The 25414-nt window shown below is 42.1% G+C and overlaps 1 protein-coding gene across 4 annotated transcripts; it reads left to right on the forward strand.

Annotated features, from left to right (window-relative positions):
* On the forward strand, nucleotides 1-25414 carry LOC104019752 (DGAT1/2-independent enzyme synthesizing storage lipids-like). Of its 4 annotated transcripts, XM_087735640.1 has the most exons (8): nucleotides 1-97; nucleotides 1481-1622; nucleotides 4302-4632; nucleotides 6403-6567; nucleotides 9776-9969; nucleotides 21695-21755; nucleotides 22156-22295; nucleotides 24182-25414. In XM_087735640.1, the coding sequence occupies exons 3-8, from the start codon at nucleotides 4305-4307 to the stop codon at nucleotides 24284-24286; spliced, it is 993 nt and encodes a 330-aa protein (XP_087591766.1). In that variant the 5' UTR covers nucleotides 1-97; nucleotides 1481-1622; nucleotides 4302-4304; the 3' UTR covers nucleotides 24287-25414. The 4 variants fall into 4 exon arrangements, with proteins under 4 accessions (XP_087591766.1, XP_087591746.1, XP_087591757.1 ...); XM_087735620.1 differs by lacking the exon at nucleotides 1481-1622 and having other exon boundaries at nucleotides 14-97; XM_087735631.1 differs by lacking the exons at nucleotides 1-97; nucleotides 21695-21755 and having other exon boundaries at nucleotides 1492-1622.

A 25414-nucleotide genomic window follows, 5' to 3' on the forward strand; every position in this document is an offset into this window, starting at 1 on the left:
CCTCCTCGGGCCCGGGCGCGGGGGCGGCGGCGCGCTTATCCCGGGCCCGGGCACCATCGGCGGGGTCCCGGGACGCCGCCGCCGCCGCCGCGGGCCGGTGAGCGGGGCCCGGGGAGGCGGCGGGGGGCGCGAGGCGGGGCGGGCGGGACGGCGGGAGGGAGGGAGGGAGGGCGGGCGGCCGTGACGTCATGCGGGCGGCGGTGCGGGGTGAGGGCGGCGGGCGCTCGCTCGCTCGCTCGCTGCCGCGCGGGGAGCCGGCGCCGGGCGAGGCTGCGGCGGCGGCGTGGCAGCACCCGTGCGCTTGGGCAGCGATCCTTTGTCAGGGCCCCTCAGCACCAGGAACTGAGGAAAAAACCCCGAGTTTTCGTAGGTTAATGACGTTTCAAAACGTTAATGGCGTTTCCAGGTGAAGCAAAGGGATAAACGTAGGTGTCGGGCACTTACTGTATTTTACGCGTGCCTGGGCATGACGGGCACCGCCACTGAACGCAGATCCTGCCCTTCGTACGCCAGCTCTTCCCTGCCGCATTTCTGGAAACCGAGCTGAGCGCTGATGCCTGCCCAGGGATGGTTCCTCAGTTCCACGGGGTGCATCAAACCAAAAAGTGGGAATTTAGTTCATCGTATTTGCTGAGCCAGTAAGAGAATCGACGGGAAACAATACTCCGGGTTAGGTACCCTCGGTGTGTGCAGAAGGGGGAATAGCCACTGAAAGCAGGGGACCGGGCTGTGTAATTGCTGAGAGTTTCTGTTTTGGGGGGATAGACCCTTCAGTTTTGGAGTGGATGTGCTGCTGGAGCGTGTCCAGAGAAGGGCTACGAAGCTGGTGAAGGGTCTAGAGCACAAGCCTTATGAGGAGCGGCTGAGGGAGCTGGGGTGGTTTAGTCTGGAGAAGAGGAGGCTGAGGGGAGACCTTATTGCTCTCTACAACTACCTGAAAGGAGGTTGTAGCGAGGTGGGGGTCGGTCTCTTCTCCCAAGTAACGAGTGATAGGACGAGAGGAAATGGCCTCAGGCTGCTCCAGGGGAAGTTTAGGTTGGATATTAGGAAAAACTTCTTCACCGAAAGGGCAGTCAGGCACTGGACCAGGCTGCCCAGGGAAGTGGTTGAGTCTCCATCCCTGGAGGTATTTAAAGGACGGATAGCCGTGGTGCTTGAGGACATGGTATAGTGATGGACTTGGCAGTGCTGGGTTAACGGTTGGACTTGATGATCTTAAGGGTCTTTTCCAACCTTAACGATTTTATGATTCTATGATAATCCATGAAGGTAGGAAAAGCTGTAGAAACATAGCAGTGTACAAGATGAGTGGATTTGTGGAGGCGAATAGAGTGGGTGGTGACTGCGTGAGGCCAGCAGAAAAGTTATTTTCCATGGAGCTGCCACAAAAAAATCTGGGAAACGTAAAATTGGAATTTAATTTACATTGAAAGGCAAGATGCAGAGTTGTAACTGTTAGATCACTCTCCTTGTGAAACAGAGCAGTTGAGTTTGACAGAAGAGCAAGTAGGAGCCTGCCACAAGAAAGCAGGTGTCAAAAAATTCTCTGTAGAAGACTCTCCAGCTGCTTCACACTCATCTTCCCGCTCCGCTCTGCTAAACCTACTGCCAAGAACAAACTGGTGAGCAGCAAGACCAAGTTTATCCACTCTTTAGTCATGGTTGAAAGCCAACGACAAGGTTGTAATTTTGATGCCATAGGTCTCTTGTGACAGCTTTGTTGTTGCACTTCCATTCCCTGGGATTATAGTGTTGATAAGATTATCCTTATCCACAAATGATGCTTCAGCAAAAGCTCGGGATCTGAGTGACTTGTAGCACAGGAGGCTTTTGTTGGAAGGGGAGCTCCCCTTTAAGTAGGGAGACATTAGTTCTGTCTCCCTCTGACATCACCTGTAATTTTACATTGTAGATACAGCTATTACTCTGGAATTTTATATGCTTTATAGGTGGAGCCCAAACAAACATCTCGCGTGGCAACACACATGTTTTCTAGAAGAATAATGAAATCACTCAGAACGATAATGCTTCAATTCCATCACTAGATGAGATGTGAAAAATATAGAGAATTTAAAAAAATGTTTGTTCACAAATGCTGATTTGTTAACCTTTTATGGGATGTTGAGTATTGAAGAACATGGGAGCTGCTCTTGGCTCAGATTTGATAAAAGCAGAAGACAAATTTCTCTCTTAAATTTTGAGACTGGGGGCAAACCAGAGCAGTTACGAGTAAACATGTTGCAGTAGCACTCTCGCATTGTCTTCCAGTACATAATCAAGCAAGTCACTCAAATAGTTATATAATAATTTCCTATATGGTGTTTAATAGAAAGGGTGCTTCAAAATTGTGTTTATGGTCTCAACAAGGGGCTGATGAGAGATAGCCGGTGGCAAAAATAGAAGTTCTGTCCTGTTGTAGTCCTTTGATGTTATACTGGCAGTACAGAGGGATGCATTTACCATGTTGGACTCACATCATGTGGTCCAAAAACCGGGGTCAGGATTCAGTGATCAGGGTTCATTCTTTCCTTAAGAAATGTTGGAGGCAGTGTACAAGTGAACTGTGGGAGCAGGAACTGAAAGCTGGTTGAGCACCCTTCCTACCAGAAAAAGCCATGCTGCTTCTATTTTTTTTCTCAGTCGGTCAATCATTTATTCTTTCTTCACTCTGGCTTGGATTCAACTGGAATGATGTTGAATTAGCTTGTACCCCAGCCACCCAGCTAGCTGGCGTAAAGTGAACTCACTCCTTGTGTACCCAACTACTTTCATATGTCCTCAGTCAAATCTGTACTGTTAATACCTGTTTTGTAGGTTTTAAAAAAAATACTTTTGGACATGTAAGTATTTTAATTTCTATTGAACTTAAAATCAGAAATGAGTAAGTTACTATGTTCATTTATAGTGTAGTCTGTGAGCAAACAAGGTTAAATGTAGTGGTCTTCCAGCCAGCAAATAGTTTTCTGTTACATAAAAATAGGGATGGAGGAAGAGGAATCTGCGATATTACATTGTTTACGCTGATCAATGTAACATCCCATTAATATTAGGAGAAAATTCTGAAAATGCTGAATAATGTAGGACATCATAGACTCAATTCTCATTTGATGGGGATTCCACCACCGATGAATACTTTTTTGTCATGTCAGTTGATGACATCATTCATGTCATATGTGCTCCATTATGAAGAGCTTTATTTTTTAATCAAAATGTCAAGTGGTGGACATAAAGTCCGAAAAGTCTGGACTTGTTGTACTTTATGATCTTGGCATGGACTGTGGCAATTATGATTTTTTTCTTGTAGGTACTTGTTCTGGTGTTGGAGCAGAAAAATTTACTCATTAAACAAGTAGTAACCTGATTGAGACAAATAAAAGCTGTATTCAGTTATGGATTACTGAACCTGACTGCAAAGTTTAAATCTCTGGCTAATGCTCAAGAATCTTAAAATCAGCCAGCGATGCTGGAGTGCTCTTGCATTCCAGAGAAACCACTACCCGCTTTCAGGCCGGCAGGGTCAGCTGTAGGAACAGACTAAGTAGGGAGCTGCATGTGGCAAACGTATCACTAGGGCCATGGAGCCCACTTGGCCTTTGCCAGGGCTGGAAAATCTGAAAGAAGGGTGTGTTGGCATGGTTGTGTGGATGAGGAGCAAAGAGCTGCTTTTCTCAGTGCTGCCAGTAGTGCCAAACGTCCCAGGCACCTCCAGCCCTTGGGAAGGAGCCAAGGGTGCCCAGGTTTTGCCTACCGGCTCGTCATCTAGCTCAGCTGCTCACTCCACTGTTCGTTCCCCTCGCTGCCGGCTGCTGCCAAACTGAGAGGGACCAGAAGCCCAGGCTGGACTCTCTGCAGAGGATCAGGAGAGCCCAGACCTCTGGTAGCAGTCTTCTTGGCTAACAATGCTGAAAATACTTAGCACTTGCCCTCTTTTGAGCTGCTAAAAAGTAAGCCATACTTATACAGAGAAATCGTCTGATAAATAGCTTTGACAGTGAATGCGCTCTATGTTGCATGGATCCTGAGGCTTCCTTGGACTCCAGCCCTTGTCCTTTCAGCCCCTGTTATCTGGCTGTATAAAAAACATCCATAAATACATAGGATAATCTCATCACCCTTTACAGGCAGTAGGGGATGGCAATTGCCAGCAGCTATCTTAGCATGACAGAGAGAGACTAAATGTTTGACTCGGTGCCATACCCCTATAGGCATCCGGTATATCTACAGAAAACTTTTTTCCTAAATTGAGAAACTTTCATGATTAGAGAAATTAGAGCTGTTTTTTTTTTTTCTCCTCCATGCAGGACATGATAGGTAGAAAAGAATCCTGCAGTTCAGGACAGATACTGATGACCGACCTAAGCTGCCTTGCCTATGTACTGGAAGAATGGACTCTTGTGGAATACTTGAAGAAATACCTTTTTCATGTGGTCATCGCCTCACTGACAATGAGTGCAATATTATTTTTTTTTATAGTTCCTTTAACAATGCTCTTTTTCATTTACCTTTCTAATATATTGCTTTTAATATATCAGAGGAACAGTGACGTAAAAGGAGATCCCTTGAGTGATGTTTGGGATAGTGCAAGGAAAACTATAGCAAGCTTTTGGGATATATATGCAAGAATATGGCATGGTAAGTATGACATGACTTGTCTGAAGCTTTGAATTACAATAAATAGTAAATACACATAAGTTTTAATTTATTTTTTTTTATTTCTTCCAAGTGGATGCAAAGAAATCAAATCACATTTATTATACTTTGTATGGCATCTAACCCAAAAGTTTCTGCCTCAAAGACTGATTGCAATATAGAATAAGCAGAATGAAAGGGACAAATTAGTTTATATAGGGTAAATTTCTCTTAAGTGGATAGGCAGGTGCAGTTCTCTGTATATGGTATCAAAGTGAAGCGGAGTGTTAATGTTAGTTCTAGTAAGGTAACTGCAAGGGAGATGTGTGATTTATTTTTTACCTTAGTCGCCATTTAAAACGCACTTAATAAATGATCAAAACACAATGACTAGTTGGAAATGTAATTAGTTGGCAAAAACGACTTTGTATTATGACAATTGAAAATAATTTTAAGAGCTGTATGGATGAAGAAATAATTAGATACCACGTTTAAGTTGGTACTGTGGGAGAATTTAAAAGTAACCTCATTTTTCAGTTTCATTACACTCGATCTACGGATACTTTCAACACACCCTGCTACCTAGGAAAATCCTCAGCTGCATGCTAAGCACTTGTTCTTCCCACAGTTATAGTTTAAGGCTATCAGCAAGACTTAACTTTGCTGCTCTAAGGATGAACAATAACAGGTTGTTATCTGTGTTGCTATCCTTCCTCACAGCTTTTTCCCTTAATCTTTGAACATCCTGCAGTATAAAACTTTCTCCACCTCTTCCTAGGGCTCTGCCTGCTCCATCCCTGTCCTTCTCCCTGAACGGCTCATGACAGGTGCTGTAGCAGGGATGGAAATGAAGGCAGACAAGGAGGAATAGAGCTCTTAGTTGACAGAAGCTGTGGCTTTTGCAAGCCTCCTTCTCTGGCTCCACCTAAAACCCAAATCAAATGTAGGAAGAGCCAGGAGAGGGATTTACAGAAGTCCATGTCTGTGAGGAAATTCACTTCCACTGTGAAGTGAATACATTTAACCCTCATGGAGAGAACTTATCTTTGGGATTCTTATGGATTCTGGTTTGGACTTAAACATCTCAACCAGAGAAACTTTTTATTATGTAAAATCCCAAACTTTTAATTCTGCCTGACATAGGATGGAGATTCATACTTCTGTATTTCAGGAAAGCATCCTGACTGTTTTTTTGCCTCTCGTTAGAATCATAGAATCATAACATGGTTTGGGTTGGAACTGACCTTAAAGATCATCTGGTTCCAACTCCCTCTGCCAAGGGCAGAGACACCTTCCACTAGACCGGGTTGCTCAAAGCCCCATCCAGCCTGGCCTTGAACACTTCCAGGGATGGGGCATCCACAGCTTCTCTGGGCAACCTGTTCCAGTGCCTCACCACCCTCATTCTGCCAATGAAGTGGTTTCACACCAGTATAGTAATTTATTTTTTATTATTGTACTTTGGACTGGGAAAAGTTCCTAATGGGAAATAAATAATTTAGTCCACTCCCTGTGGAAAATGTCAGGTTCAGGTCTGATCTAGTGATTAAACTGACCAATGAGTTAGTCCACCGATAACCTGTGGTGTTTGAGGGTCTTTCTCTTTGCTATTGACCAAAAGTTCCATCCAGAACTTAATTCTTTTAAAAGCTACTGCAGAGGCTTTCACAACTCTCTAAAAGTCATTTAACAAAGGGCAATAAACAGTTTTCTTTAAATTGCCAGCTGATTTACAGCTATCGTTGTCAGTGTATTGCTTTCCATCCCAAACAGGTTATGAGCTTCATGGTGTGGAAAACCTACCAGAAGGACCAGGCATTCTTGTGTATTACCATGGAGCTATTCCTATAGACTACCTTTACTTTTTGTCTAGGCTGTTTCTCTGGAAGAAAAGACTTTGTCTGTCAGTAGCTGATCATTTTGTCTTTCGTTTACCAGGTAAGAACATGTTCTCTTGTATTTAAGCATCCTGGATTCACTCAACCTGTTAGTGGCTTTGGTGAAATTTACATTTATTGCCTTTCAAGAGAGCTTTTAAACTAAAAGACTGCTTTTAGACTTTTAAACTAAAAGCTGGTAGATGTAGAAGGGCAAACAGGGTAGAATATCTTGTCTTTTAAGTGAAAGGTCCTAAAAACACTGGTAGACCCTCCAAAGTGAACAAATAGACATTATATAATCCTGTTAGGCTGAAATGTCAGGCCTCAGTAGAAAGTGTAGGATAGGGCTATGTTATTGACATAATGCTGGCTGGTCAGCAATGGGCTGTGAGTGCAGAAGAGCCCAGTAAATGGTAGGATATCAATTACCTACTTGCCCTCTACACTGAGTAGCCATTGCAGTGGGGTATGACATCAAATCTATCTTTTGATCAAAGGCTGGAATAGGGCACAAAACTTGTTTGAAGATTTTACTGTTGAAGAGAACTCCGTAATACTGACTGCCACAACACATTCAACACCTTGTAGACTGAGAAAGAAAGAAATTCCATTGTGAAAAGGAGAAGATACAGAAAAGAAAACTTCATTCATTTTTAGAAAAGCAAGGTATAAAGAAGGAGCATCCAGAAGGAATAGCAGGAGATTATTTAAAGGCACCTTTATGCTACTTATATTAAAAATTATCATAATACTAAAGAGTAAAGGAAGCTATTTAAAAGTAGAAGGGCATTCTTCAGAAAAGGAAGTTGTGTTCAAATACTGTAAACAAAGAGCATAAACTCAGGCAAGTTTGATGCAAGAACATATTAAGGCATCCCCAGAAAGATGGTGAGGAAGAATTTGCTAAAAGCATACTTAGTAAATACTGTTTAGTACTAAACACATCAGAAGCCTGAAGTCATCAAGAGATGCCTGGCTTTTAAGAGGACCCCTCAAGGAATATAAAGCTTAGCAGAATGTTGCAAAGGAGACTTCTTTTTTAAGGGATAAATGAGAGGGTACTGTTTCAAATTGAAGTGTCCGTAGCACAGATTTTTATTACAAATTTATAGTAAACTATTGTCAGGACCAAGCAACACTCTCAGCTATGCAATTTCCAGACTATTGATGTGTACATAACATATTGCTTGAATTATGTTCATGCTAGAGGAACAGAAGGTGGCAAATATGGTGTCAACCTATAAAACGGCTACCAAAAAGGCATCTGGTAAAAGAAGACCACAAATAGTGGAGATTAAGCCTCCCCATTTGCTGCATTAGTAGAAAATGTGGCTGAAAGTAATAGACTGAGTGAAACTTCTCCCTGACCTTCTCTTGCTCTTGATTTACCTGCTTTTTTGTACAGAAAGATTGGTTCTTTAAGGATGCTCATGAGCATATGCTGAACCTCAGTCTGTTGGATTAATTAAAGTCATGGGAGGAGTCTTCTTGTGAATGAATAACTGGTTAAAAGGTAGGAAATAAAGGGTAGAAATAAACAGCTCATTTTCACAAAGAAGCAGAATTCACCAGGTATATCAATGAAGATCAGGGCTGGCACCTATATTGTTCAAAATAATCATAATCTAGATCGGTAGTGAGGTGACAAAGCTTTATACTGGCCGTTTTTTTTCAAGGCAGTAGAAGCCCACACAGAGTACAGTTATCTACCAATACTGAATCACTGGCTGATTAAATGGCAGATGAAACCCAGTATTAGTTATAATGCAGTGCAGAAGGAAAGAAAAACAAGTCTAAACACATAAACATGTAATCAGGCTTTAAATTTTCTAGATTACTTTAAGAATATGTAGCTTAGGTCTCAGCAGTCGCCAAAAGGCAAACAGAATTTTAGGCTTATCATGAAAAAAAAAAGAAACAGAAAATACTATCATGTACTCAAAATGTGTATGGTGCCCACATCTTGAGTACCACATGGAATTCTGGTCTCCCCATCTCAGAAAAGGTGCAAAGTAATAAAGACACAAAAAAAAGGACAAGGATGATCAGAGGACAGAAGTCTTGCATGACTGAGGGATATAAAATTCTGCGTGACCTGGAAAAGGGGAATAAGAAGTGATAATATGTTCATCATAATTCTTATCAGGCAAAAGTTTTAAAGCCAAGCAAAGTAGCTATTCACTTAATAAGGATATGGCATTCATGGCTGCAGGATAAAACGGGAATACATGAGAGTTTACAAAGGGATTAAACAAAGTCAACATCTGTCTTTGACAGAAACATCTATCAAACATGATGTCTTGAATAAGATTAACTACAATTCAATTACAAGATGCAGCACTGTGTTTTCCACTGTCTTCCAAAGTTTCTGATGCAGACCTTTGTCAAAGCTGCAGTGCTAGACACCAGTTCTGGCAGTCCACTGTTGTTGTTTACATTTATTAATATAAACAATTTCTTTTCAAACCGTGCTGTTGGGACAGTGAATTTGAAGACTGGGGAAACTCATTTGCTGAAGCTCTCTATGGGAGTTTCAAACTGATAGATTTAAAATGTGAAGATAATATAAGAAAGCATAGAGTGCTTCTATGGTTCTCAGTCTGTCTTTTGGAGAAATCCCAGTTATGGAAACAAAGGAAGGAAATACATTGAACTGTTCATTCAGTGCTGAAACTGCCCTGCTAACTTCTGCCGTTCACGCATCTTAAGGGTCATACAGCAGTCCAATTTGATCCACATAGTTTGCAGTTTAACCACAAAATACTCAATTTAATAACTCAAAACCTCAACATTTAAAATGTTAAACATCACATTTTAAAAGAATACTAAAAATAGTTGCCAGTCAGGTATTTATTTTTGTAGCAATCTTTATTGCACTGAAAATTCTTTTTTTTTTTTTTTTTCTATATTAAAATATTTAAGAAGGAGGAGAGAGGAATAGATATTTATTTTCAGATTTCTAGCTATGATGCACAAGTTTCAGTTGCATGGCTGGTGTTTTGATAATTATAGAAAATAGCATGTGGAGGCATTAGTTTACTGAGATGCTCCTGATAAGCTGGTTCATCTTTTGGGCATAAACACTATCACGTTTGTCATTTTGCCAATATTTACTCTGTATGGGTTTTACTTCCTTCCTACAAATTTGCCTTAGTCTAAATATATAGCTATTAGATTTTCACTTAGCTGTAATCTTGTTCCTACATGCAAGCAGTATTTGTGATATATTGTCATAATAATATGTATTCGCTACTTATTTATTGCAGGACTCAAATTGTTATTGGAAGTGACGGGTGTTATGCCAGGTAGAAGGGAGGAGTGTCTCATTGCCCTGAAGAATGGACACTTGGTGTCCATCTCACCAGGTGGAGTTAGAGAAGCACTGTTCAGTGACGAAAGTTATCAACTCATGTGGGGAAATCGAAAAGGCTTTGCTCAGGTTGCTCTAGATGCAAAAGTGGTGAGTATTATATGTTACCAATCCCAGTTTATGCTTATTGCGTACATGCTTCATTATAAAATGCAGCTTAGGAGTGTTTGTTGGAAAATCTTCCAAATAGAATAAAAGGTTTGGGAGTAAAGATTTCTTTTCCTTTTCCCATCACTTTCCTCAAGCACATTAATCCGTAGGGAGCAAGGGTTTTATGGAACTATAGCTTTTTCTTGACTGTTGCAAGGCATCCATCTCTACAGTTCCATGTCTACAGTTCCATCATGCAGGCATCCAATTTCTTGTCTTGACTGTATCTCAGGAATCTTCACTGTGGTCCTTCTCCATATTGCCATAAGGTTTCATTCTTTTTTCTCATCCTACTAGACTTATATCTTTATCTTACTTCTACATACTCAGTCATTTTCTTATGGCTCTTTAATGTATTATCTTTATCTTTCTTTCTTCTCATATATTCTGGGAGGATCCAGGATTTTGTTCTCAAGGTGTGTCTGCATCAGTGGCTGAGTTTGAATCATGTGTGCGCTTTTGAAGCAGTTTTTCCATCTCCCTCACTTACCATGATTTCATTCACATCATGGAACGTGTTGGAATACCTGAGCTGCATTCCTTTTGGCTGAAACGAAACCAGAAGTGGGACCTAATACTCTCCAGTTGCAAATGGGCATTCAGTCAACGGTACCAGACAAGAATTAGTTCTACATAAAAACAGAGCACTGAAATGTATTCGGTGTTGCTGTCAGATCCTCAGCATCCTCTAGAGATGTGCACTCCGCTAATGTACACATGGCCACAGTTTCAGTTATATTTTCCATATGGAGGATGATCTACAAATACTAACTCCTACCACTGGCTCTGACTTCTTCCATATAATTCCACATGTGAGACTGTTTCTCTGATATAGTCTCTGGGAAATAATTTTATTTGGGATGGCATAGAGCTGAAAGAGCAGCAACCCTGTCTTTTTCCTAACTGCCACTTATCATCATCATCACCACTAGAGATGAATTTTCTGTCTTAATTTAGACTTAGCATACCTAGCACTCTTCGTGTCTGACAATACTGGTACACATCCAGGCTTCATCTGTTCTGCCATGAGCTTTCAGCTGCTTTCTCGTGAATTGCACAACTGTCATTCTTCTTTACATTCTCATGAATATCTCATCAATTGCAGTGCTCTTCTTTGGCTTTCCACATAAACACAATCCTTTTCTGTTTGTATAGGAGAATCTGTACAGGTAGTTGAGTTCTTCCCATGAAACTTGAATTTCTTACCACGCCTTTCATGTTTTATGTGCAGTTAAATCTCTTTCTCGCCCCATCCAGTTTGTTGCTTCTCAAACTTTGCTTTAGTCTCTTGTGCTAAAGCTCCTACTACAAAGTACCTAAGGTTGCAAAATGCATGCTTCAGCTTAGTATTTCTTCATAACTTTATGTATCTCTGAAGTCTTGCAGGGAGATAACTAAACTAGAATAAATTTAGGGGGATTTGATTACTGAATGGATAAAGTAATTTTAGGCTGGGAGTCCTATTTCTACCTCTTTGTTTGTCTTGTTATATGGCCTTTTAAAAGTTGTGTTTTATGTGCTTCGGTCCCCTCTCCCACCCTTTTTCTCAAAAACCACGGGCTGGTAAATATTAGTCAAAATACTTAATATATTGTGTGGGCCTGTAAACCACCACTACTAGGAAAATATCAGAATGCGAATAGGATAAACCCAGTCAAATTCATATGGGCATTTTGAATTCACTTGTAGTCTTTCTTCTTCTTTATTAATTTAATAATATACTCTAACAGTCAGAAGGAGATGTCACTTTAACAACTCGAGTGATTTCTAATAATTTTGTTTTCATATCTGTCTTCCAAGCTACCTCAAACATTTGAACAATCTTGTGCCACATATTTTCACTTTACCTGGAACCTTATACTGTAATTCTACAATGTGATACATACATTTTTTAAAATAAAAATTGAATTAAAAAAATATGAGCGCCCTTAATATAGAGTGCCATCCTTATGAAAACACATCACAAAAATCCTTGCTAGTAATCCTCATAATCCTTCCAATCTTCCATAACTTAGAAGCATGTGGAAATAGCTGAATAGTAGTACCTAAAATTGCTGGCACCTTTTAATAACAGGGTTTGGTTTGGGGTTGTTTTTGTTTAACAAATTGGGTATTCACTGAGGATAAGGTTCTTGCAGTATGAAAGGTTCTCATGGCTATTTGTATAACGTTTGGTAAAACAGGCACTATCTAGGATTATCTGTTACCCAGAGGGCACAGAGAATATTTTCTCCTTTGACACCTACTAGCCTGAGCTTACCTTTACTGTGAGTGCTGCTGGCTGTCATATCACTTATGATTGCACTCATTCAGGGCTGGTTTTTTTATGATCAGGAACTCTGACTGGATCTCAGTATAGTGGGTATCACTGTAATTAGCTTGCAGGCTCCGCGGAATTTTGGGCATCTTTGATATTTCTCTGGAAATCTGTGATCAGACACACCTTAAATAACTAAACACTTAAAAAAAAAAAAAAAAAGAAGTGCTATGCATTTAACAGTAGAGGAGGCAATATTAACCTTATATACCATTTCTTATATAAAGTTAGACCCATAGTAGTAACTGGATTCCATCTTTTGACAAATTTGGAGTTTGATTGCTCCTGTTTGTTCTTGCTGCATCCTTTTCAATACTGGCCAAAACAGTCTTGTAGGTTGACTGAAGACTGAGGATATACTTGTCTAAACTAACAGAACTTGCTCTGTAATGTAGCGATTCATATATGTTTTACTAATACTTATTCGGATCCTGGATGAAGGCAAAAGAGGACTAGAAGTTCCTTGTTTTGAATTTATTCTACATACAGTGTAGCCATCAACCAAAGAACCACACACGCACTTTACAGTATTCATAATTACTACATAGTAGTTCATAACCTGCCACGGGTGACTTGAACGGGGATTTCAAGACAAAAATAACGTTATATATGAATGGACACTCCCATTCTTATCATAGCGTTATGGAAGTTCAACAGTTCTTCCACTGAAAAAGTTGAAGAAAAGCAAACAAGGAACATAGTTTCAGCCTCAGTCCTTGCCTGCAGGTTTCCACATTCAGTTTCCACTTCGTCTTGTATAACTCTCTGCTTACTTGGGGTCAGAGAAGGAGAGTGTTACTGTTTAATGTAATGTTCTCACTCATTGAACTTCTGAGACATATATTTGTCTCAGGTGAATTTATGTAGGTCAGGGGCTTGAGCTTCAGAAATACCCTCTGCCTGTGGCGGGAGTTTGACAGGCTAATAGGGAGAAGTCATCGTTTCTCAAGATCCCTGCATTTTATCTGTGCCAAGAAATTGGTTCAAACCTAATTAGGTAAAAGATAAACAGGGACTATGGTTTATAAAGTTCTTAAAAAAAAAAAATAGAATAACCCGATGCACCAGTACACGCTGGGGGCTGACCAGTATGTGGACTAGGCCAGAGGTCCCTTCCAACCTCAACTGTCCTGTGATTCTGTGATTTTCAAGCTGGCCGGGTGTGATCCAGCTCAGTTCCAGCACAGCAAATCTAAATCTGTGGGTTGCTTCAGATCTGATCATGCTGCTTTACAGATGCAAGCTTTTATGTATACCTGTATTTATCAGCTTAAGGACCAAACACTGCTACCCACTCTGTACTTCATTGGCTGATTATTGTATGCGAGTAACTTTCGTAGCTGCCAGATTTCTTTATAGCCTAAGATATTTCTCTTGCACTATTCCTAAAATCTAAAGTGTTTTGTCTGTATAACAGGTGGCTTTCAAACATTTTAAATGTTAGACACAGTATTCAATCAATAGCTGAAGCGAAGTGTGGTATTTTTAGTGTCCAGTAGTTGTATGCTTTTAAAAGATGTTACTGATTATTTTTAAGAGTTTATTTCTAATAATTTCCCATAATTTCTCATTCTGAAGAGTTTACTCTTACAACTTTATGTATGTTTGATGTTTTTGTTATCTGTGAGGGTTTTTTTCCTTTAAATGATTTCCATTGCTGCGAGTTCTTTGTTAGGCTCTAGTTAGGTCTTTTTCTTGCTTGTTTTTTTTCTTGTCCTGTGGTTTCCATTCCATGGTAGTGATTCTTAACAGCAGAAAGGTGTTCTTTCATTACCTTCTGGAAAAGTAATTCATGCTCAAAATACAGTTAAAAAAAATGAAAAGGGACAATAGAGGGGAAAGAAGTCATTGTATGTATGGATTCAATCACTGTTAGTTTGTCTACAAACTATGAAATCTTACCTCAGGCTGTAAGAGATGACTGTTTTAAGTTCAGGTACCTCAAGTGTCTTTTTAGTCACAGTAATGAAGTGAACTTGTTCTGTAATTGCCCTCCAGAAGGTGTGTAGTCCAGGTCAATGGCGACATACAATTGCCTTATTTGTCCAAAGGATCTGCAGAAGTTTTTTCCAGTGGCTTATTATGCAAACATTACTGCTTCAGTGACACCTTACTTTGAGAAGCAGATGAGATGAGTCAAATGTGAATGTCTACTTGCTTTCTGCAAGACTTCATGAACTGAATACTTTCCCGTTCACCACACATGATTGTCCTGGTTTTGGCTGGGATAGAGTTAATTTTCTTCCTAGTAGCTGGTATAGTGCTGTGGTTTGGATTTAGGATGAGAATAACCTTGATAACACACTGATGTTTTAGTTGTTGCTAAGCAGTGCTTACACTGGTCAAGGACTTTTCAGCTTCCCATGCCCTGCCAACGAGAAGCTGGGAGGGAGCACAGCCAGGACAGCTGACCCAGACTGGCCAATGGGCTATTCCATACTGTATGATGTCATGCCCAGTATAGAAACTGGGGGGAATTGGCCAGGGGGCAGCTCGGGAAATGGCTGGGCATTGGTCGGAGGGTGGTGAGCAATTGCATTGTGCATCACTTGTTTTGTATATTCTTTTATCATCATCATTATTATTATTTTCCCTTCCTTTTCTGTCCTATTAAGCTGTCTTTATCTCAACCCATGAATTTTACTTTATTTTTTTCTGATTCTCTCCCCCATCCCACTGTGAGGGGGAGTGATCAAGCAGCTGTGTGGGGTTTAGCTGCCTGCTGGGTTAAACCACAACAGTCCTTTTGGCGCCCAATGTGGGGCTCGAAGGGTTGAGATAACGAAAGATCTGACCAGAGAGTGTTAAGGCAGATTTGTTACATGCATTCATTATGTTGGTTCAATCGTCGCTGGTCACAATGTTGATTCATTTGCTCTCAAAGTTGTTGTGCTTGCTCTCAGAGTTGTATTATGTAACACCTTACCTGCAGTATGTTCCCTGTTGTGCTGTTTATCACTGCTGGGAGCTGGATCAAGGTTATCATTTTGCTGCGCTGTGTAACACTGGCTTATGATATGATGAAATTACCGGTTGTGAGACTAATCTGGTATTTGTACTCGGCATTGCCATCATCTCTGGGCCTCGGGAGCCACCTCTCGGAAACTATTAATAATTGCACTGTTTACCTTTTTTCCTCAGAGAACCAATATATGGGGGAGACAGGGGTGGAGACTTTCCCCTGCTCCTTCATCTTCCCTTTCTCCTTCAGGCTAGTTACAACAGCTCTTGAGAATTTTGAATATCCTTGGGATGTTCAAACCAGCATGTTCCTATTGCTATGTCTCCTGAATGAGGTTCAGGTCTTGTTTAGGGTTAAACAACTATTTAAGAATAGCATCCAGAGGTCCACCCCTGTGACAGGCACTGTGGCTACTTCAACCCCGGCGACAGGCACTGTGGCTGAACGAGAGAACCAACCCTTGCCAATATCAGTCACCCCTCTATACAAGGAGAAATACATAGAAAATCAGCTCGTTTAGTAAGGGATGAAGATGAACCAGGGCCACCATAAGAACAGGAGGAGGAAGAGGCAGAATCCATAAATGAGATGGTAAACACCTGATCCCTGAGTGAGCTGCGAGATATGCAAAAAGATTTCAGCCATCGTCCAGGCGAGTACATTGTCATCTGGTTGCTCTGATGCTGGGATAACGGGGCCAGTAGCTTGGAATTAGAGGGTAGGGAAACGAAGCAGCTGGGATCCCTTTGTAGGGAAGGGGGCATTGACAAAGCAATTGGAAAAGGGGCACAAGCCCTCAGCCTTTGGAGGCGACTCCTGTCAGGTGTGAAGGAAAGGTGTCCCTTCAAGGAAGATGTTATAGGTCACCCAGGCAAGTGGACCACCATGGAGAGCAGTATCCAGTACCTGAGGAAATTAGCTGTGCTGGAGGTGATTTATGATGACCTGGACAATGAGCAGTTATCCAAAGATCCAGATGAAGTCAGATGCACACAACCCATGTTGTGGAAGTTTGTATGGAGCACACCATCATCGCACGCAAACTCCCTGGCAGTAATGACTTGGAAAGACAGAGGGACAAATGGTGGATGAATTGGCTGGCCAACTCCGACAATACAAAGAAAGTCTCTCTTCCTCCCTATGGGCCTGCATCTTAACTGTGGAAAAACTGTCCAAAAAACTGTCCCGGGAGATCCAGCAACTCAAAGAGGATATGGCCTACTCCTCACCTGTACAGACCAGTATCTCAGCCATTAGGAGTAAGCGTCACTCTGCTCAAGAGAGAGGATATAGTGGATACACAGCATGGGGCGCCCTGTTGTTTTACCTGCGTGACCATGGAGAGGACATGAGGAAGTGGGATGGCAAACCTACCTCAACCCTAGTGGCAGGGGTACATGAGTTGCAAGGAAAAACAATCACACAAGGCGGCTCTTCCAGGAAAATTGCTGCTGCAGTTTCCAGTGGGCAGTTCCCCAGACAGAGTAGAAGGGCTGATCTTGCTTCTAATCTTAATAAAGGGACTTCTGATTCGCATTTACAAGGAGTAACAAATACTATGACCAGTACTAGCCCTGCCTCCAGCCAGGTGGAGGAAAGGGACAACTGGGTTTATTGGACTATGTGGATTCGATGGCCTGGCACATCAGACCCACAGGAGTATAAGGCTTTAGTAGGCACCAGTGCACAGTGTACCTTAATGCCATCAAGCTATAAAGGGGCAGAACCCATCTGTATTTCTGGAGTGCCAGGGGGATCCCAACAGCTGACTGTACTGGAGGCCAAAGTGAGCCTAACTGGGAATGAGTGGCAAAAGGACCCCATTGTGAGTGGCCCAGAGGCCTATGCTTGGCATAGACTGCCTCAGGAGAGGGTATTTCAAGGACCCAGAAGGGTACCGGTGGGCTTTTGGCATAGCTGCCTTGGAGACAGAGGAAATTAAACAGCTGTCCACCTTGCTCGGTCTTTTGGAGGACCCTTCTGTTGTGGGGTTGCTGAGGGTCAAAAGACAACAGGTGCCAGTTGCCACCACAACGGTTCACCAGCGGCAATATTGCACCAACTGAGACTTCCTGATTCCCATCCATAAGCTGATTCATCGACTGGAGAGCCAAGGAGTGATCAGCAAGACTCGCTCAGCCTTTAACAGTCCCATAAGGCCAGTGTGAAAGTCTAATGGAGAGTGGAGACCAACAGTAGACTATTGCAGCCTGAATGAAGTCACGCCGCCACTGAGTGCTGCTGTGCCGGACATGCTAGAACTTCAATATGAACTGGAGTCAAAGGCAGCCAAGTGGTATGCCACAACTGATATCGCTAATGCGTTTTTCTCAATCCCTTTGGCAAGAGTGCCAGCCACAGTTTGCTTTCACGTGGAGGGGCATCCAGTACACCTGGAACCGACTGCCCCAGGGGTGGGGGCACCATTTGCCATGGACTGATCCAGACTGCACTGGGACAGGGTAAGGCTCCGCAACACCTGCAATACATTGATGACATCATCGTGTGATGAAAAAGCAGAAGAGGTTTTTGAGAAAGAAGAAAATAGTCCAAATCCTTCTGAAAGCTGGTTTTGCCATAAAACAAAGTAAGGTCAAGGGGCCTGCACAGGAGATCCAGTTTTTAGGAATAAAATGGCAAGATGGATATCATCAGATCCCAATGGGTGTGATCAACAAAATAACAGCTATGTCCCCACCAACTCGCAAAAAGGAAACACAAGCTTTCTTAGGCGTTGTGGGTTTTTGGAGAATGCATATTCCAAATCACAGTCTGATTGTAAGCCCTCGCTATCAAGTGACCCGGAAGAAGAACGATTTCAAATGGGGCCCTGAGCAACGACGAGCCTTTGAACAAACTAAACGGGAGATAGTTCATGCAGTAGCCATGGGCCAGTCTGAGCAGGACAAGATGTAAAAAATGTGCTCTACACCGCAGCCCGGGAGAATGGCCCTACCTGGAGCGTCTGGCAGAAAGCACCAGGGGAGACTCGAGGTCGACCCCTAGGGTTTTGGAGTCAGGGATACAGAGGATCCGAGGCCCGCTATACTCCAACTGAAAAAGAGATATTGGCGGCATGTGAAGGGATTCGAGCTTCTTTGGAAGTGGTTGGTACTGAAGCACAGCTCCTCCTGGCACCCCGACTGGCAGTGCTGGGCTGGATGTTCAAAGGGAGGGTCCCCTCTACACATCATGCAACTGATGCTACGTGGACCTAGTGGGTTGCACCAATCACACAATGGGCTTGAATAGGAGACCTCAGTCACCCAGGAATCTTGGAAGTGATCATGGACTGACCAGAAGGCAAAGATTTCGGAATATTGGCAGAGGAGGAGGTAATGCGTGCTGAGGAGGCCCCACTGTATAATAAACCACCAGAAAATGAGAAGCAATGTGCCCTGTTCTCTGATGGGTCCTGTCATCTTGAGGGAAAGCATCGGAGGTGGAACGCTACTGTATGGAGTCGTATATGACAAGTCACAGAAACTGCTGAAGGAGAAAGTGAATGGAGTCAGTTTGCGGAGGTGAAAGCCATCCAGCTGGCTTTGGATATTGCTGTATGAGAAAAGTGGCCAATGCTCTGTCTCTACACTGACTCACGGATGGTGGCAAACGCCCTGTGGGGGTGGTTGCAGCAATGGAAGCAGAGCAACTGGCAAACCCATCTGGGCTGCCGCATTGTGGCAAGATATTGCTGCCTGGGTAGAGAACCTGGTTGTAGAAGTACATCATGTAGATGCTCATGTACCCAAGAGTTGGGCCACTAAAGAACATCAAAACAACCAGCAGGTGGATCAGGCTGCTAAGATTGAAGTGGCTCAGGTGGATCTGGACTGGCAACATAAGGGTGAATTATTTCTAGCTCAGTGGGCCCCTGACACCTCAGGCCATCAAGGAAGAGATGCAACATATAGATGGGCTCGTGATCGAGGGGTGGACTTGACCATGGACACTATTGCACAGGTTATCCATGAATGTGAAACACGCACTGCAATCAAGCAAGCCAAGCGGTCAAGTTGGCCAGGAGTGTTGATCTGCTGGAGGGTAGAAAGGCTACAGAGTGACCTGGACAGGCTGGATCGATGGGCCGAGGCCAACTGTATGAGGTTCAACAAGGCTCAGTGCCGGGTCCTGCACTTGGGTCACAACAACCCCAGGCAATGCTACAGGCTTGGGGAGGAGTGGCTGGAGAGCTGCCTGGCAGAAAAGGACCTGGGGGTGTTGGTTGACAGCCAGCTGAATATGAGCCAGCAGTGTGCTCAGGTGGCCAAGAAGGCCAATGGCATCCTGGCTTGCATCAGAAATAGTGTAGCCAGCAGGACTAGGGGAGTGATCGTCCCCCTGTACTTGGCATTGGTGAGGCTGCACCTCGAGTACTGTGTTCAGTTTTGGGCCCCTCCCTACAAGAAGGACATTGAGGTGCTGGAGCGTGTCCAAAGAAAGGCAACAAAGTTGGTGAAGGGTGTGGAGAGCAAGTCTTACGAGGAGCGGCTGAGGGAGCTGGGGTTGTTTAGTCTGGAGAAGAGGAGGCTGAGGGGAGACCTTATTGCTCTCTACAACTACTTGAAAGGAGGTTGTAGCGAGGTGGGGGTCGGTCTCTTCTCCCTAGTAACAAGCAATAGGACAAGACAAAACGGCCTCAAGCTATGCCAGGCCAGGGTTAGGTTGGATATTAGGAAAAATTTCTTCACTGAAAGGGTAGTCAGGCATTGGAACAGGCTGCCCAGGGAAGTGGTTGAGTCCCCATCCCTGGAGGTATTTAAAAGATGGGTGGATGTGGTGCTTAGGGCCATGGTTTAGTGGTGGACTTGGCAGTGCTAGGTTAATGGCTGGACTTGATTATCTTAAAAGTCTTCTCCATCCTAAATGATTCTATGATTCTATATAAATATAGGGAGGCCTGGCAGATTGATTGCATCACACAATTGTGGGACAAATCTGCTAAGGCAAGCACCATGTGCTTACAATGTTGGATGCAACCACCGGATGCCTGGAAACATATCTCATGCCCCATGCCACCACCCAGAACACTATCCTGGGCCTTGAAAAGCAAGTCCTATGGCTACATGGCACCCCAGAAAGAACTGAGTCAGACAATGGGACTCATTTCCAAAACAAGCTCATAGTCACCTGGGCCAGAGAGCATGGCACTGAGTGGGTGTATCACATCCCCTATCATGCACCAGCATCTGGGAAAACTGAACGATACAATGGACTGTTAAAGACTACACTGAGAGCAACGGGTGCTGGAACGTTCAAACATTGGGACACACAGTTAGCAGAAGCCAGCTGGTTAGTTAACACTAGTGGATCTGCCAATCGAGCTGGACCTGCCTAATCAAAACTTCTATGTACTGTAAAAGGGGATAAAGTCCCTGTAGTACACACAAAAAATATGCTGGGGAAGACAGTCTGGGTTATTCCCACCTCAGGCAAAGGCAAACCTGTCCATGGGATTGCTTTTGCTCAAGGACCTGGGTACACTTGATGGGTGGTAGGGCAGAATGAGGAAATCCGATGTGTACCTCAAGGGGATTAGATTTTGAGTGCAAATAGCCAATGAACTGAATTATATGATGCTAATTGCTATATAATGCTGTATATCATCACTTCTATGGTGGCTATATGCCATATCAATGGTATTACAGTAACAATCACCCAGATTAATGAAGAGTGAACTTTGATGAACCCGAGCAAAGTGCAGCAATAATGGAACCAGAACTGGCTTCAGCATGCAACAATCCAGCACTGCACACCATCTCTCCTGCCCTGAAGAACTGTTGTGACAGATGGAGCCCAAAGTCATGGACTGAATGAACTCAACGAACATTTTATAGGGATGGCCCATAGACTAAGGGAATGATATCTGTGTGTATATATCAAAAGACAAGAAAAGTGGTTGTGATTAGTTAGCATGTATTGGAAAGTGTGGGACCTGTGCATGATGTAGATGGTATAGAATAAGGGGTGGATACGTAACCGCAGCGCCTGTAAGCTTTAGACAGAGAAACTGCAAAACTTCATTTTATGTTTCAGTCAGTGATACTGCAATAAATATATAACATGCAAGATACTTTTTTTAGAATCTCATTTAACTTTTATAATGTACATTCAAAATGAAAGGTATAAACCTCTAATACAATGTCAGTCATTTTCCTTACAGATGGTGACTTTGAAACAGCAATGTTTGTGGGAGCTGAGAAATAGAATTTGATTTCTATTCTGGAGTTTATTTTTTATAACAAGATTCCTTGTTTGCTACCTGACTGACCGATAATTATCCTCTGTATTCAAGTGATTTTTTTAGCTGCATTGACAGGCACTAAAACATAACTTCAAACTTTGTATAACATTTCCATCTTTTTGTTGTTTTTGTGATTCCTTAGCCCATCATTCCTATGTATACTCAAAATGTCCGGGAAGGATATAGGATGTTTAAAGAAAGAAGTAAGAACTATAAAATATATTTTAAGTATTTGGAATGTTTTCTCCACTTTTCTCTTGGATTTCTCTCACTTTTCTCTTAGATTTTGCTTTTCAGACTTCTGCTTACTTTGGATTCTCTAACAAGCTTGCTGTGGGTCAGAGGTATCTCAAATATGGAAATAGCTCGTGTATAACTGGTTTGTGCTGTGTGATTTGGTTCTTTAATGCAGTCCTATTTCAGTGATCTGTTAAGTCTATCGAGCTTTGTTTTGGTGGACAGTTACCTAAATCCTGTAATTTCTTCCTGACTCTCAGAAAAAGCATGCATTTTTAAGAAGTCTTCCATATTAATCAGATTTCAACATTGGACTGTGTTTTCTGTGACTATAATCTCACTTTTTCCTCTCTTAAACTGTTTCAGGATTTTTTAGACAGTTGTATGAAAGTACTCGATTGCCACTTACTCCTCCATACGGAGGACTTCCAGTTAAATTTCGCACATACATTGGGGAGCCAATCCCTTACGATCCGAATATAACTACAGAGGAATTAGTTGAAAAGGTAAGTTAGATCTCCTTGCGATATTGAACTACATACTTTTCCCTCTATTATATATGCACTTGAAACTAGTTTTTTGTATGCTTGAATAAAGACAAATACACTTTTACTAGCTTGCTAAAGCAATGGGCAGTTGAGCTCCAGGATTATTGAATGTATGGATACATACATGTAAGTATCGACATAGTAAGAGTTGATTGGGATGCCCTCATCCTTTCAGAATGTGTGAGCTCTGTCGTCTTGGGATGCTAACTTTGTTTCTCCCATGCCTTTGATAACGTTGATAACTGAAATGATGTAAACTATGTTTTAAGTTCAGTTTTCAATAACTAGGAAAATAAATTTCATATATAACGAATGCCTTTGAGAATCTTCTCTAAGTACCATAGGGCTCTAGCAATAAAGTTCCACAAGATCTTCAGTCTCATTGTCAAAAGGAAAATGTTAAGAAAATAATTTGCATCCAAAATATAAAAATATTTTGAGTACCTACAGCTTGGTGAAATCATTGGTGCCCAGGAGCATAAAAATGTTTCTAGATCCAGAGTTCAGGCATTTTTCAAAGGACTGATCTATACAGAAAACACAGTTTTTTCAATTTTTCATAGAAGATGAAAGGAGGGCTTTATGCAAAAAAAATCTGCTATGGCCTAGGAATACACAGATCAAACACTTGTTAGGAATCGCTGATGTGAAAAACACCTTGCTGCCCCCAAAAAGATGCAAGAAGGCTAGATTTTCCTTCTTTTTTTTCTTTTTTTTTTTTTCCTTTTTTTTCCTTTTTTTTTTTTTCTGGATCTACTGCAGATTGTTCTGGGATTCATAGCAGTGAAACCAGAAAGACAGGTTTGGTCTGTTACAAGGGAACTGCCCCAGCAAGCTGCGGAGTTTGGTCTTGGCAGGTTTAGGAGGCTGGAAGCAATATTAGGGCTAAGACTGCCCTTATGGTTATCCATATTCTTGGATTTTGGGGGAACAGTATTTCAAAACTGAAATTGAAATTTCCTATGACATTGATTTGCTTTATTAAGTCAAGCCTTTGACCACCCACTTCAGGGGGAGTATGGTTAGGTCTTCTGTGGCTCATCTTAGTTAAAAAAAAAAACAAATGGGGTTTGAGATGAGCAGTGGCCTGGCTGACCTCTATCTGATCCTGCCCTGGAAAGGAGTCAGGACATGAATCTGTGAGGAAAGGTTTGGCCACTCTTTTCTTATATTCCCAGTGATATTCTACCGTCACTCTGGGGTAGATCACCGGAGCATGCAGTTACCTTTTTTTCAAGTTTAAATACATGAGGAAAAACTAAGGGAGATTATTTCTTAGTCCTAGTAGAAATACAGAATATTTTATCCATTCTCTTCACAAACTTGCATTTGAATCTCATGCAGAGTAAAAATGAACCGAATTTAGATATGAATTCTCTTATTATGTGTATGCTGAATGTGATACAATTACGGAAGAGTTCATGTTGGGAAGGACAGGCGGAGGTCCCTACTCTGAATTCCTGGTCCCAGCAAGGTCAGCTATGAGATCAGACGAGGTTAGTCAGGCTTTATCCAGTGCTCTTGATGAAAACCTTCAGGGATGGAGATTACACAAACTTAATATTTGCACATGTTAAGGGCTACTTTGACTTAGTAATGATCAAGTTTGATAAATCTCAATAATTTGAGCCTATCCAAACTGCAATCAATGTTTTTATTCCTTTCCTTTCCAAGGAAAGTGTCATTAGGACAACTAGCTAATATAAAAGACAACTTTTTTCTTACAGTAGATCTTATGTGTGAATTTCCCAATACCTCTTGAACCTCTGAGAAGATGTCAGTGATTATACTGTTCTTCCTTGCATAAACAAGTCTGTAAAGGCAACTTTCTGTTCTCTTTGCAGACAAAGACTGCCGTCCAGGCTCTCATAAGCAAGCACCAAACAATCCCAGGCAGCATATGGAAGGCTTTACTGGAGCGATTTGATAAACGCCATAAAAGTGATTAGAAAAGCGTTTATTTCATTGTTTTTACAGCATACAGTAAAAAACAGTGTCTTACAGCAATGATGACTAATAATTTGTGATCAACCAGTTTAATTTACAAGTTTCTACAGATTTGACAGAAGAAAACAATTAACCTCTTGAAGGTTCCCCTGTGTCTTTGAGGATATTCTGAAGACAGAAAGACTGAAGAAGAAAACTTACGTATAATACCAACGCCACAGCTAAATTCCCCAAAAGGAAATCATGTAGCCAGGATTTGCCTGGTCCCTAAAACAAGTCTGAGAGCCTCAGAAGTTTTGTCTAGATCCGTGGTTTTATGTTTGGAGCGGTTCACAGTCCAGTGTCAGAGCAGAACCTCAGCGTCGGTGTTGTCCCAATAGAGTTCACCCCTCAGTGGGCACCTTTCCTGTTGGACCCCATGCAAGATGGTGTAAGAAGAAAAAGTGTCCCGCTTTAGCTAATGATCTGCTTAGACCATTTTTCTAGAGAGACCATACAAAGAGAAATAATCCCGTTAAACCAGATATTAGACTCCTACAAACACATCAGCTTAGTGGTTTGGTACCCTGGAAAGTAGGAATGCTACATCCAAGACTTTGCCACGGCAGGAAAAAAGAAAAGTTTCTCAAAGAGAGGAAAAAAAGCTTTAGTTAAGCGTAGTACTACGAAAATACATGTAGAAAGTAGTTTCAAGTCTGAGCTGGTACATTCATGCACTATTGCACCATACTACACTGGTTTAGCAGATAAGGCTGCCTGCAGCCTAAGAATCCCTGCATTGCAGTGTTTGGACTACAGATGTGCTGTACTCACCCAGATCTCCTGGGGAGCAGGGAGCGGGCTGGGGGCAAGCTTACTTATGTAATGGCACCCTGAGACTTATCATAACTGGTGGTTTGCCCAAAAATGTGGTACTGCAACACTGCCGTCCCCATAGAGATTGAACCAAACGCCTGTTTGGAAAGGTGGACACAGGCAGTGTAGTCTTCCTAATACAACTTTCAGAATACTGAAACTTGCTACAAAGCAGAATGTGCTTTTACAAGCTGTGGGATGTTGTTACTGGTGGGTGTGAGACAACTTTGTGTAATCCAATCAATATGCCATTAAATGCAACCAAGTCTGTTAAC

Source organism: Nipponia nippon, unplaced genomic scaffold (genome assembly GCF_047370975.1).
Source record: "Nipponia nippon isolate SJK-2023a ecotype South Korea unplaced genomic scaffold, ASM4737097v1 scaffold_1, whole genome shotgun sequence".
Classification (NCBI taxonomy): domain Eukaryota; kingdom Metazoa; phylum Chordata; class Aves; order Pelecaniformes; family Threskiornithidae; genus Nipponia; species Nipponia nippon.